Raw genomic sequence first — 15,062 nt, forward strand, 5'->3', positions numbered from 1 at the left:
TTGTTTGATGATGTCCCTACCACACAATACATCTGGAGCGTTTTCATGCGATATAAATCTTAATACTTACTCCATATGGCGTTACAATCTATCGCTTTTCCATTTGCTCCGATTCTTCATCTGATGATTTGTATGTTACTTACTTTCCCATTTTTCGACGATTCTCTTAACGCAGTCTATTCATCGTTTTTTTCCCTTGCCTTTAATTTATTAATTTCGCCTTTGGTTGAATCCATTGATTGTCATAATGCTTAGTTTTCTATTTTAGGATGTGTTTGAGTAAATCTATTTTCTTTCTTTCTAATAGCATTATGGTGGATTCGGGTAATTGCCCGATTCAGCATTCCGAATCACCTCCGAATGTTGGGGCATTCCGAAAATCACTTATTGTTTCACTTTATCAAGTTAAATTTTAAGTAGGTAGGTACCTATTAAACTCAAAGGCGTTACTAAAATAAAATTTGAGGCTCTAAAAGTTGTATTAAGTTTAAGAGTCAAGTTCCGATTAAAGAATTTCATTGGTTCCCCTATCTGGTAACTGAATTCGTATTGCAGAATCATACGAGTATTGTGACACTTGTGACTTATTCAGACAATTCAGCGCCTACGCAATTTATAAAAGCAATGCGGCACCCATGATAATGTTCGTACATTAGAGTTTGTTCGAAAAGACATGAGTCGTGGAATGTATTGGACCCCATACATGCCACTACTCTTCTCTTTCCGCACAGACTCTACTTAACATCCTAAGGCCCACAGTTCTATTTATAGCACCTATTCAGTATTCAGTTCGATGAAATTTAAATCCTATTCAATTGGAACACAGTCGCTTTTCCTTTGTTTCGTTCAATTTTCCAACAACGCAAAATCAACTCTATTTCCTACTATATAGGCGGACGGAGTCCTGAACGGAGTCACGTCACGTTTCCGCTTCTCCATATACCTACAACGCAGTCCCCATTTTCCTTCCTGGATGTAAATATTATAGAAAGTTTTTTAACGCAATTTGATGTAGGTATACACATCACACACATCATCACATGTATAGGTATTTACTATAGCTATGATTTTTTTAGATGTGTTTAAGTTAATACGAATTGGGAGTTTTTAAAATTGTATGTTTTTCGCCCATAACAGATAAACGAAGGGGCATAGAATGGTTATGGGGACCACGTTTGTATGTAGATGCAGTCTTCCACTATCATTTCAACAGCCATACATTTAAAGGTTGTAACTGTTGTAAGTAATTGTTACAAATGGCACGATTTTGTTTAGTAACAGAAATCGATCACACTCTCCATTTCAGGATAGAATATTTGTTATAATTATGTGTCAGCTTTATGCTGATGATTGGCTGAAGACTAATAAAAAACAGAAGGTTTACGGCATTAGGCCAATTATTATCAACAATTTAGTAAACGAAACATCTATTAAAATTATTTAAATTTTCGAAGCATTTTCAAGCAAATTAAGCAAATTAAAAGGGGGTATTCAGAAACCATTTTTTGATTAAGTGAATATTTTTGGAAATAATAGCTCTGAACGAAAAATATGTCCCCCCCCCCCCCTTTTTGAGCTATGGGTGCAAAACCTACCTATAAACCGGTCAAGTGCGAGTCGGACTCGCGTTCCAAGGGTTCCGTATATTACCCAATTTTTAACAATGTATTTTTTATGTGGAACGTAAATGAAATGTCCGTAGGGGTTGGATCAAAAACTAAGTAATTAAGTCCGACTCACGCTTGACTGCACACTTCTAATAGGTTTTCCTGTCATATATAGGTAAATAACGTATTATAATGGATGACAAGGTATCATTTAATGCACATATAGACTAAATAGTTCAAAGAGCATTTAGAAATTTAGGCCTCATCAATAGACTCAGTAAACCCTTTAAAAATAACAAAACAATAAAAATACTTTACTTCTCGTTTGTAAGATCCATATTAGACTTCGGTAGTATTGTATGGAGCCCTTACTTCCAGTGCCATAAATCTAGAATAGAAAAAGGTCCAAAAAAAAATTATTAAAATACTCAACTATCGCAATTTTCGTATTAACTCAAGTTACCAGGAATCTCTACAGTACTACCGACTTCTATCTTTAGAAAACAGACGCAATTTAACAGATGCGACAATTTTATTTAAAATTATAAATAATCTAATCGATTCTCCTACTTTGTTATGCCCACAACACAAGCCTTGAGCTTACCGTGGGGCTTAGTCAATTTGTGTAAGAAATGTCCTATTTATTTATTTATTTATTTATTTATTATCTAAAATAAGGCTTTCGTGTAGTAATCGTCCAGCTCGCTCCTCACGTAAAAAATATCTAATTTCACCCCCCAACTTTAAGAAAAAATACACAAAAAATTGTTTTCTCTCCCGTGCGCCTCAAATGTATACTTAACAATAAATTTTTACATATTAACCCTTTTAATGTATCCATTTCATCTTTTAAAAATGAAATATGTAATTGCTTATTAACACATCCCACTCAATAACTCTTGATAATTGGAACTTTGAATAATGTAAAACCTGATGATATATGAATGATATATCATAGACCATAAGGATATAGATTTTAAGAACCTTTGTTCTTTACCATTTAATATTTCCTATTCATTGTCATTTAAATTGTTAGCCGGATTTCGTCGGCAACTTAACTGGCAGGTTTTCAAAATATATTATAATATACATAATTATGTATACAAAGTAATAAATTGTCAGTTGAAATGTTGTGAGCCTGTCTGTTGGGTTGTACGATGGATCTCTCTCTACCACTCAGTATTAACTCCTATAATGTTTCTACAATAACACTTGTAAACTTCGGCACTGTTTGTCTTCTCTGTAATCCATCCTTTGTATCTTTTGATGTAATGACTGTTTGTTGCCATAATAAAATAAAATAAAATAAAAAGTAAATAAAATAACTATTTTGTGTTTTTTTTTTTTCAAAATTTTGGACCCAGTAGTTTCGGAAATAAAGGAGGGGAGGGGAGGAATGGTCGGACAGACAGGCAGACAGACGCTTTAGTGATCCTATAAGGGTTCCATTTTTTTTTGAGGTACGGAACCCTAAAAAAACAAGAAAGTAAAGATCGGCTAAGCCGTTTTTTATTTTTTACAAAAAGTCTTCCATAACATATCATATCAACTAAACCTAAATAGCCTATTGTAATGCTCTTGGCCAGTTCTCTAATGCTACTCCAGGATTCTCGATTCGAATAAAAAAAGTTAGAAATTATTATATTATATATTTTAGTAAAATAACCAAGTTTAGTTCCGCATTCAAATTCTTTCCTTCAAACGCACCATAAAATTGTCCACATCCATCATCATGACCTTAAATCTGACCCTAAGCGGGTCCTCATAGTGGGCTGGCTCCAAGCCCGCAGGTGGAAGCAATTGGTATCTTCTCAGAATGGTGGATGTTACCGTCTTCAAGGACAGCAGTGCGTATTGGTACCCTGAAACAGATATTACAATTCAGACACATATTCACAAATAATTTATACCTTTAAAAAAAAGAAAAGACGAGACGATTGTTCAAGATCTGACCTTCTTTTCCAAAAGCTCCAGGGATTAAATTGAAATTAATAGTTCACGTAATTTAATCAATCGATCTAGTTAAATTGATAATAAAGTCCTTACCTAGACAATTCCTCATCCCCCAGCTAAAAGGGATGAACTGGGCCGGATGCTTGAGGGGTTCAAGGAATCGCTCAGGTCGGAAACTATCTGCGTCGTCTCCCCAGTAGTGAGGGTTCCGGTTCACGGCCCAGATGTTTACCACTATAGCGATCCCTTTAGGCAGGGTCGTTCCGTTTGCTGCACAAAAAAAATGCATACCTATAGGTAAAAATTATAATAACTTCTAGCCGCCCAGATGTCAAAATTTGCCAAGAAAAATTCAATTTTGATTTGTCCAAACAAAGATTCCAATTAGAATGGAACAAGAGACCTTTTTATAGGTCTCTGGGCGGTTAGAGGATATGTAATAACCAGAAAAAGGACGACGAGAGTTCAATTTTTCAATTTAGAAGCTGTTAATTTTGGTAAGTTTACGGACCGGACCTATTATACATTTGCTGCTATTCTTACCTTTTTACAGCTAAATGAACAGATTTTGATGAAATTTGCCATGAGAAAATCTTAAGCCCTGGCGACGGCCATAGGCAACAAGAAGGACTTTCATAGAAATGCTGCTTTAATTTAGTGAAACATTGATACAAACGCAATTTAATGTCGTCGATTGGCTCTCTAACAATCGCTGGCACAGGGGGATACATTCGCAACGATTCCTTGATGACCATTTCCAAGTATTTGAGACGATACAAATCCTCCATAGTCGCCTCTCTATCTGAATCACCGAATACTTCATGCAGCCTGTAGACAAATACAAAAGTTAATTATTTGCTTTATGTTCATTTGAAAATTATTAAAAATAATTGCAAAGTTCTTTTAAGTCAGAGTTCTAGAAAATAATTCCCAACATTTTATCTATGTGACCGCTCATGACTATTGCTTAATGGCATGCCTACATCGCTCTAGATCGCTTGCGGAAGATTTCCACCACATATCTCTTTTTCTTATTCTTCAACTATTTTCACGAACTGTTTGGTATTATATCTTCATCAGCATGCCATTTTCCTCGGTCTTGAGCTTATTGTATCCAACCTATACTTATATATTTAATAATTTCTCATTCATCTGCACAAAGGATATAGGGTAGACCGAGGCGAATCGGGTCATTTTTTGTTTGACGGTCAGTAAATACAATTTTTAAAATAAAATACAAAACCTCTTAAAAAATCCGATTCGCCCCATTTTAAGGGGTAAAACGGATCAAAAAAACTCTGTCATAAAATCTTAATTAATAATGGTTAACAATGTTAATCATATGATTAAGAATCACAAAGGTCAAATAATTGAGATCAACTATTATTGGTATCTTTAATGTTGCATTTGAGCATTATTTTTATTCCTCCTTTCTAGTTCAATTTTTATCACGCCAACTACAGAAAGCGCAACATAATATCACTCCTATATGCTACTATATATTTTAACAATAAATCCAAAACATGCTAATGGCCATTTAGCAACAAAATCAAATAACTTAAATGAAAATAAACAAAAACTGTAAACTTTTGCAAACCAAAACATGAAAAATCACACATATCCGATTCACCCCAAATGAGAAAATTAGTTGTTGGTAACAAAAAACTCTACGTAGGGACAGCGGTTTCGTTAAAACCTTATTAGCAGCAGTAGTCATATTTTCTTCCGACCATTCCCCCTGATACCTCTTCTTTTTATACGTACGCACCATCTAAAACATGCGAACATAAAATAAGCCAAAAAAAAACGTCCAAAAACCTTGTTTTATAATGTGATCCTAATCGCCCCCAATCAGATGATCCGAATAACCCCATATCATATGTTTGAATTATTTTCGCGTAACGGAATATACCTTTAAATACAATAAAAACAAAATCAAATCAGGAAACACTATGCGCCATTAACAATAAGTAACAACAATTACAAACCTTTAGCCTTTTGCGTTTACTTTTATCACGGACTGTATTTGCACATTTTTTGCATCGGCGGTAAAATCACAATACACCTGTACGACCGACTCATCGGGAAGTGTCACCGTGACCGACGCGTGAGTCTTTTCCAATGGCAGTAACTGTGGCGACATGCGTTAGGAACAGAGCGAACGCGGGACGCTGATTGACTGGCTGTAACTAACCGCGATTTTTAAAATTTTACAGAAATGCTTATTTTGATCCGATTTCCCCAGTGATCCGAATCGCCTCGGTCTACCCTACTTACTCCTTATAAACAGCTTTTTGGACTTTGGGATGGCGGGCGAGCATGAGTAATGTGTTGCACGCTCCTATGGCTGACGTGTCGGTGCCTGCACTTATGATAACCTTCGATTCTTCTACAAGCTCCAAGTCGGTAAGCTTTCTTTCATTTTCTGGTGTCTCCATTAACAACTCCACTAAGGTTCGTATCTTCTTCGGTTCCATGGCATCTGAAATTGAATAATGTTTTACGGCTTCTTATAAATAGACCGATTAATTTAACATTGATTTTTCATTGTGGCAGCTGGTTTTTTAACCGATAGTATTAAATTAAACTGAAAACGATCTTCAAACCGGGAGAAATTAGCCTAGGAGACTAATCTAAACTAACTTTTTGACATCAAAATGATTTCATATTACTATCATTCGTCCGTGCGTCTCGCTCGATATGTACGGTACGGACATGTAGAGCGAAATGTACGCGTGAATGATAACATAATGACATCAGTTAGATATCAAAATGTACATTCGAATAGGTCTCCAGGATAATTGGTGGAAACAGTGCCCTCTTGGAGGTTGGTTGTCTAAGCTAAAACAACATCATGCATCAGCATTCACTTACCACTTTCTATCTTTCCACGTAATCCGTTTAATGCTTTTCTCTTTTCTGAAATGGTCTGAAAAGGTATGTAAAACCAGAGGTTAGCTTATTTTAATACCCGTAATGTAGGTATGTCTCTAAAGGTAACTACTAATGTACCTACGGTATCAAGTCACTCACCTCACTCACAAATTTGTCAATGTAGCTAACGTAACTTTTACATTGTCTGTAACTTGGCACCATGCGATAGATAAAATCTCGATGAAGCCAAGGTGACAACATTCTGGCGCCTATAAAACTGACACATTTGTCGAATGCATCTAGGTATGGGTGGTCCATATTCTTCTGCGAGTTCATCTTTACGCCTAAATTGGTCTCTGAAAAATTAAATAAAATACCTATCACGGCTATCTCAGTCCAAGTTTTCTTAATTTATGATATTAAACCATCGTGACTTTGATTTAGATAATTTGGTATAGATAATAGACTTACAGACCAAGGTATTGTAGGCTGTAGTCATTAGGTACACAATTTTAGAAGTTTTACAGGTCGCAGTATCAGGTGAAAATAAAGTAAATTGAAAAATAACCGAGTACATAACAGAGTTTAACAGTAGGTCTTTGTCTTAGAAACTGGTCGCCATAACAGAATGATTATTTTTTCTCAAAGATAAAAAAAACCAGGAAGTGTTTTACACTATAGAGATTATTACAGTAACTAATTAAAGATGTTCTCATCGTCCTCCATAATGCGAGAGAATCTTTTATATAAATCGCCTTTTCATGATGTTTTTATTAGATATTTTTTTAGTTATTTAATAAAAAAAACATAATTACGTAGGTACAGTCAACTCTAAAAATATAGCTGTACAAATCATCTCAAAAATATGTCCCATAACTCTTAATATGTCAGTGAATTAAGAACTATGGGACATATTTTTGAGTAAGTTGTCTACACCCATATTTTTACAGTACCCAAAGGTATGTGTAATATAGCAAGTAATGCGACCGACTTGCCAACAATTCGCATGAAATCCTGAGTCCAAGATCCACATATTTCTACTGAATTGATCGCATAGTCACACACTGCCGTATTCGAACTTCAAGATATTCACAAGAGACGACACGTACTAGATCCATTCTAGATACGTTATAGTTTAGATATCAACTAGTTCTCTTTTGCAGCGCAATTCGGGCAACCAATGTCACTTTTACGTTAGATAGAGTAAGATATCTATTAGATGTGAATTGCATCTCTAAGTCATATCCTGTGGAAATCGTTCAACAGTATCTCCAGAATCGCGCAAATGTCGAATTTGACAGGTTAGATCTTAAACATATCGTTATCGTATCTTGGTGATGTCTAAAAGATGTCTAATAGATGTCTATTTCAAAATCCGAATCGGGCCCACAGGCATCCTAAAGGGGCCACAGATTACCAGTTCGCCGGACGATACCAGCCTGTCAGTTGTTCGGAACTGTCACCTTTTGCGATTAACTGACAGGCTGATATCGTCCGACGAACTGGCAATCTGTGGGCCCCTTAAAAGATGTGCAGAGATCGTGGATCGTTGGTACGTACGTTTATTAACGAAAACTTAAAAAAAACAATTAGAATCTGTTGAAAAATGCTACGTATTTAGGGGAGACCGAGGTGAGTTGTGACAGGGGAGAGTTGTGACACTGTCGATTTTTTTTGGAATCTAATAACTGTTAGCTAGCTCGCAACAGTGTGCGTTTGTTAGCTCGTAACTTGAACTAACATACGCGCATTATTGAGACCTACCCAACTAGCAAATCTATGTGCTATAAAAGTTGAGAGCACGTTTTTATTTTCTGCACGTTCTATAAACATTAGCAATTTACTATTACTCAGTGAAAGTGTTCTATAAAAGCAGCCGCACTGCTTTTTCTCAGCAAAAATGTTTCGTAAAAGTAGCCGAATTGCTTTTACTCGGCATTTTAAATGTGTAAGAGTGCAGTAAATGCTTTTATTCAACTAATATGTGCTAAAAACGATCTCAGGTAAGCGATTATATTACAATTATTTTATTATGTTTGAGGCCTAATCGTCTTCACGTGTCTAATAAAACAAAAAGGTACTTAAGTATTTTTTTACTGCTGTCATCCATGACATTTATTTTTACCGTGATTGTGTACATAAGTTTTTACTGTCTGTAAGTACACGTAATACAGTAAAACCTAGCGCGAAAAATACTTTATTGATAAAACTAAAGGCACTGGTTCATATATATTCATGGACCGTCTATTTTCTTAAATTTCAATAAAAAAATATTAATTAAAATAAGTAAAAGTTTGCTTACACGATCTAGTTTCTCTTATATCTCATTAATTCGACTATAAGTCGAGTAACTGCGTTTACTGCTACACTTATAGCACATGATGTCGCCATGTTTATGGATTTATAGTCCGGTGGCCGACTGCATGAAACCCTACCTGATAAAAAAATAGAAAAATCCTACTCTGTAGGGGTAGCTGACTTTTAGCAGCTTCAACTGCTCTTGGACGGCCGTGGCTTAACTTGGCAAATTTTGCGCAAGTGGCAAAAAAGTGGTACAAATATTCATCAAAAAACAAAAGTGGTCAGCTACATCCTGTGTTGGCTGGTTCATGTGTCCGACCGAATTTGTGGTACCAAGTGAGCTACAATTTACCTCATCGAAAAATAGAATGTCACTTGTATGGTAGGATAGCTGCCATTGACATTTTTTTTAATGCGGACGGACTGCAAAAGCTGCCAGGCTAAGGTGAGACCGACCAAGACATACGTCAACAAATTTAATGTAGGTATTACAATCAGTTTTTTTCATTCTATTTTTCGATGAGGTAAATTGTAGCTGTCACGTTGTACCACAAATTCGGTAGGACACAGGAACCTGCCAACACAGGATGTAGCTGACCACTTTTGTTTTGCTGTCCTCAATTCTATTATACGATGGGGTTTTTTTTTGATGAATTTTTGTGCCACTATTTTGCCATTTGCGCAAAATTTGCCAAATTAAGCCGCGGCCGACCAAGAGCAGTTGATGCTACTAAAAGTCAGCTACCCCTACAGAGTAGGATTTTTCAATTTTTTTTATCAGGTAGGGTTTCATGCAGTTGGCCACCGGACTATATTGAAACGACAACATGGCTGACTTGTGCTGTTAATGTAGTTCAAAACTCTTTCAAAGTACTCTAAGCTGAATACATTTTGAATAAAACCTGTAAATACACTTCAGCTCCTATAACAGCGGTTTGAACCCCATTACCCGAATTATGATATAAGCGCGCTGTTACAGCAGCATTGTTGCCAAATGGTTATTGGATTGCGTTTAATAAGCTTTTATAGCAACAGAGAAGAGAATTGAGTAACAGTTGTATTAAAGCGCCTTATTCAGACAATTAGCTATTCTATAGCTGTTATATGATTTTAATAGAACAATTATGCGGAATAAAAGTGATTTAGTAGCGCTAACTCAGCATTTATTAAAAGGTGGAATAAAAGTGCTAAAAGATAGTGCTATAAACGTTTATACGACATGATTATAGCACTAATTAGCGAAAATTGCTAAATAGTCGAGTTAACCGCTATTATACGATATATTGGTGTTTCAACAACCGTAACTCGGCTGTTATACGATTACAGGCTGAGTAAATCAATTCTTATACGACTATTTTGCTAGTTGGGTAGTTTTTAGTTAATTGATTCCAAAAAATCGATGATGTCACAACTCTCCTCTGTCACAACTCACCTCGGTCTCCCCTACTGAACAAAACAGCCAGATAGCCAACTACTAACCTGTCACAGCATCGAAGGTGTATGTAGCCATGTATTTCCAAATGGAGAACTCCCCGGCCCCCGCCATAGGGCGTAGAAGCTCCACCATCGTGGCACTCTGCTTCGCGAATATTCCGACGAAGGCGTTTAGGTTCCTCGGGCTGAAGATTGGTGACAGAATCTTACGGCGTGGTCGCCAAATGTGCACTATGGAATTAATACAAGATTTTAGGGTAAGTTCGTGGTTAAATTCCAGAACTGCATAATGCTAATCCGCTGGCTGACTCTTTTGAATTTTGATCTGTGGTCGGCTCGACGATAAATATAAGTAAAATGTCGAATTTGACAGGTTAGATCTTAAACATATCGTTATCGACGTTATCGTATCTTGGTGATGTCTAAAAGAAAATTAATTAAATTAATTTGCATCAAAATACTTCGCGAGTCTTGTGGATAAAATGCAACTTTCTCATCAGTGTTTGAATAATAAAGAGAGCCTTTACTAGTAAAATGTTATAGTTAGTAAAATCGCACGATACGATGGCATTTTGATAAGTTGTTAAACACTAAGGATTTTTATTCATTCGAATTTGTTTGAATTGACACAGTAAGCTACACAATTTAATCAAGTTATAAGATATTTTTTTATCAGTATATCTTTTTCAAATATTGTTATATAATATCAAATTTAAAAAAGCAGTACTTTATTATCAGACTTTATATCTGCAGAATTTTATACGAACATAATGTCTTAACTAACCTGGAGCAGCTAAGCTTCCATTGCCAGTGAAAATACGTGTGCAGTTCATTATGCTTTCATGTTTTGACAGGCAGTTTTTTAGAAGCAAGTCTGCCACCACAGGGTCCGCAACGGCTAAAAATTATAAATATTACACTATAATAAAATTTACGTCAATTCACCGAGCACACGAGCAGGGCAAGTGGCGAGCGGACGAGGTATTCAAATATCTGTACATACGCTCTTAAGTAGGTACCTCTATGTTTTGTTTAGATTAAATTGTAATTCATTGCCTGCTACTTTTACCACTAAATGTAGATAACACAAGTATTGGATTACAAATATTATTAAGTAGGTATATTAATTAATAAGGAAACTGGTGGAGTTTGGAACACGTAACTATCAATATTCTTTTAAATAATGTATGTAGTTATATTTTGGAATAATTCGAAAATAAAACGTACCGATATTTAAGTCGTGGCCTAGCCAATATCCCATGGTCCCGCCCTGTTGAATGGCATCTCGTCCAATCCTTTGGAGACCTTTCATTCTGTCTGCAACATGAATTATTTTTTAGAGGCATTGTATCGAGTTAATTAATACCTAACTTTCAAAGCAAGAGTGTAAGGCTACCTGTATATTACCAAAGACATATGTAACTTCGTATAAGATGAATAAAGTCTAAGGAAAAAACGTGCCTCGGAAATCAAGAAAAAGTCATTCTCGGATAGATGGCGCACACACCTTTGGCCTATGGTCGGCTAGATTTAACAATTTTAACACATAGTTATCAGTGAATGAACATGGGTCAAAATGATATAAAAATAATAAATCATTTATCCATATATATATATTTTTTTGATAGTTTTATACGTTTTCATTTTGAGTTTTAGTTGTGTGTCGATAGATGGCAGTAAATTTACTGTGACTACAAAACTTACTATGACAGGACCCCTCTATACTATCTATACTCTTTGATATTACTGAACTATTCTACCAGCATTTTTCTGTTAAGTTTAACAATAAGGCGGTCTTCACATTGGTTGCGAATTCGCATATATTCCTCCCTGGTGTGCGAGCTGGACATCGCTATATACGCGCATAGCGTTATCACGCTCATATTACACCGGAGCGACGTGCAAATTCGCATCAGTGTGATAACCGCGTAAAATAACATTAGGAACGGAGCATGTATTTTAACCACTCACATGCTTGATATTTTTCAGTGACCTCTATTATTATAAAATAAGGGTGACAGCTGGTAGCTACAGTTACCAAAAGCAAGTGAGTGGTTAAATTACTGCTGCAGTGTTGCAAAAGCGGAAAATGGTAGATTACATTGTAAATTTTCTTGATAAATTGCATCTCAGTAACATCCACATAGCTGTTACGATTAGGACGATCAATCGGTCACTAACTACCACGCCACAGTAGTGACTACTGCAGTCATCACACAAATGTCATCTTTAGACAAAGTTAAACGAATTTTATTATTTATCTAAATAACTTCCTTACCTTCATCATTCCCCATAAATAAATACGCGTGTCCAACCAGCGGCATCGCTGGAAGACTTGTAGGCAGCTCTTTAACTATTTGCCTCAGTCTTTTTCTATGTTTATATCCAGACATCCACCAAATCCATAATCCCAGCAGTATAAGCAGCCACGTCATTATTTATAAAATTATAATTGGTTACACAATTATATTAAATATAAAAGAAACTGCCAATGTGTCGCAACAACTAGACAAGAGTCTTACTTCGCGGTAAATGAATAAGATTAATTACTTGATACTATTTATGTATTACAAGCCCTATTGTAAGGCGTGGGAAAAATATAACCAAGTGCAATCTAGAAATATGCCAATGGTTTCCTTTTTGGGCCAGATTACTAGTTCGCCGGACGATATCAGCCTGTCGGTTGTTCGGAACTGTCCCTTTTTACGATTAACTGACAGGGTGGATATCGTCCGGTGAACTGGTAATCTGTGGGCCCCTTTAAGAGTCCCCAGCAAGCTCGGTTCTCCATACAAACGTAGTTACGCTCTCATTTTAAAACGACTAGCTAGATTACTCTGAAACTTCGTACTTACCATAGGATAAGGTATATCTAGTCCTGTAATTAGTTTATGTAGCTTCAGATAAAAGAGTAAAAAAATACAGCGTATTTAACTTTTTCATACAAAACCTATTTTTGCCCTATTTTGTTTGTTTTATAAACTCGAGCTATATAAACTAGATATACCTCATGTCATTGTATGTGCACAGTTTCATTACAATCTAACACGTAATTTTAAAATGAGAACAAAACTCCTTTTGTATGGGAAGGTGAAATTCGTCCGAACTCTTAAGAGGCTAATGGAGTGGTCATTTCTCCATGCAAATGTACTCGAATTGTTCCTCCATGGTTTGGGGGCGTCCATTAATTACGCGAGGGCTTCAGGGGGGGGGGGGGGGTAATAATATAGGAAAATGGTTTTAAATAGGTGCCACACACAGAACACAACCTGATGAATATAGAGGAGTAGTAAAGTTTTTGACTGTGAAGAATTATAGCCCTAAGAAATCGCTAAGAAAAGACGTGTATTAATTAATTGCATCTAGCTTAGACACGTTCAAGTGCATGGCTACTGTAAATTATGGGTGATTCTTAAATTGTGTCCAAAAAAAATTTTTTTTCATAAACGTTTTTATTTTTACATATTATTACATATATCAAAAGTACATACAAAAAGCAATTTTTTGATGCATATGGTCAAGCTTAATACCCTCAGGAAAGGTAAATAAAATGAGTACATAAACACGGTTGTGACAAAGTGTCCCTCAGTCGTGACATTTCGGCATTTTGGTGGCCAACTCGGCTATTTTGATTTATATAGTTATTTTAACATAGCCTAAGTCACTTCTATGACTACGACAAACCTAATGACAGCTCAGACGTTGAAATCCGTCAAACTATAAAGGCTGCAGAGCGTGACAAAGAATTCGATACACATCATACATACATACAAGCGAAAAACATTTTTTTTGCTTTGGCAGTCGGGCAATAATAGCAAATGATCTGTAGCTAATAAAAATGCATTTCTGAAAAGTGCATGTGCCTCTAAATTAATCAAACGAATTAAGAATGACACGACCACGTGTCTTTATGTCATGAACGTGGACTCAAAAGTCCGTGGCGGTGACAGATTTTTGAAGCCACGGTCGTGATAATGTGGATCATGTTCGATATTACATAAACATTTCCTTTGATTTTGCAAATGTTAAATAATTAGCTTAATCTGCAATGTATGAGGTATATATACCTAAAAATATAATACCTAACGTAAGATCTTACGTTCCAAACAATAACGTGAAACTGCAACTTGCTTTTAAAACTCTAACACGGCGGTGACGCGTTAAGGTTGACCGTTTTTTCAAATGAAGACAAATTAATAATTTTCGACAAAACTTCTCCCTTCAGCCATTTGTAAACCTGACAACAACACAGTGTTGCTGTTCTTAAAAAAACTTTAATAAGGCTGCCAGTAGTAAAGATAATTTTCTACCGAGTACCACATGTTTAAAATTATATAAAATCGTTATAAATCCATACAATTTTTAAACAGTGTTGTAGAATAAGGATTAGTGTTTTATATTTGATATAAATTATTGCAAAATCACTTCATATTTTTCAAAAAAAAATCAAATATCACAAAATCTGGGGAAGTCACACTACACGGTCCGTGACATTTCACACTTGTAATTTTTTTTAAATATGTTTCTAATACTCTTAGGACAATACATTTAGGTTGACCTAAAACTAGAGGTAAATTGCTAAGTATATTGATATAGAGTTTACTTATTTTCACAAAAATACATGTTATTCTTACGTGTTACACAAAAAATGCATAAGAATAAGAATTACCCTTATAACACTTAGGTAACTAAGACTTGTGAATAAGGCTACTTTAATGATCCTAGGTCAATTAATTTCTTGCAATAAAAAACTTCTATTTAATAAATTGTACTTACGTAGCAGTCCAAGGAAAAAGTGTAAACAATGAAACTGATCACAATTAGGAGTACAAGGAATGCAAAATGTCACTCGTTTCCATCCTGAAGTTTTTTATATTTCTCTTTGTTAATAAC

General features: G+C 35.5%; 1 protein-coding gene across 1 annotated transcript; it reads right to left on the minus strand.

The window, feature by feature from the left end:
* Positions 1-3,241: 3,241 nt before the first annotated feature.
* Positions 3,242-12,675, minus strand: LOC134793436 (cytochrome P450 4c21-like). The gene is made up of 10 exons (XM_063765008.1): positions 12,448-12,675; positions 11,397-11,486; positions 10,954-11,067; positions 10,215-10,400; positions 6,594-6,790; positions 6,435-6,489; positions 5,838-6,042; positions 4,237-4,388; positions 3,654-3,830; positions 3,242-3,469 (listed from the first exon to the last, which is right to left on the minus strand). The coding sequence occupies exons 1-10, from the start codon at positions 12,602-12,604 to the stop codon at positions 3,291-3,293; spliced, it is 1,512 nt and encodes a 503-aa protein (XP_063621078.1). The 5' UTR covers positions 12,605-12,675; the 3' UTR covers positions 3,242-3,290.
* Between the last annotated feature and the right edge of the window lie 2,387 nt (positions 12,676-15,062).

Source organism: Cydia splendana, chromosome 9 (assembly GCF_910591565.1).
Source record: "Cydia splendana chromosome 9, ilCydSple1.2, whole genome shotgun sequence".
Taxonomy (NCBI): domain Eukaryota; kingdom Metazoa; phylum Arthropoda; class Insecta; order Lepidoptera; family Tortricidae; genus Cydia; species Cydia splendana.

Excerpts from the sequence above, each read along its gene's own strand:
- LOC134793436 (XM_063765008.1), bottom strand. The coding sequence starts at position 12,604 with ATGACGTGGCTGCTTATACTGCTGGGATTATGGATTTGGTGGATGTCT. Across the intron at positions 11,068-11,396 it reads AGGCCACGACTTAAATATCG|CCGTTGCGGACCCTGTGGTG; the intron begins GTACGTTTTATT and ends TATAATTTTTAG. Across the intron at positions 3,831-4,236 it reads AATCGACGACATTAAATTGC|CAAACGGAACGACCCTGCCT; the intron begins GTTTGTATCAAT and ends TTTTTTGTGCAG.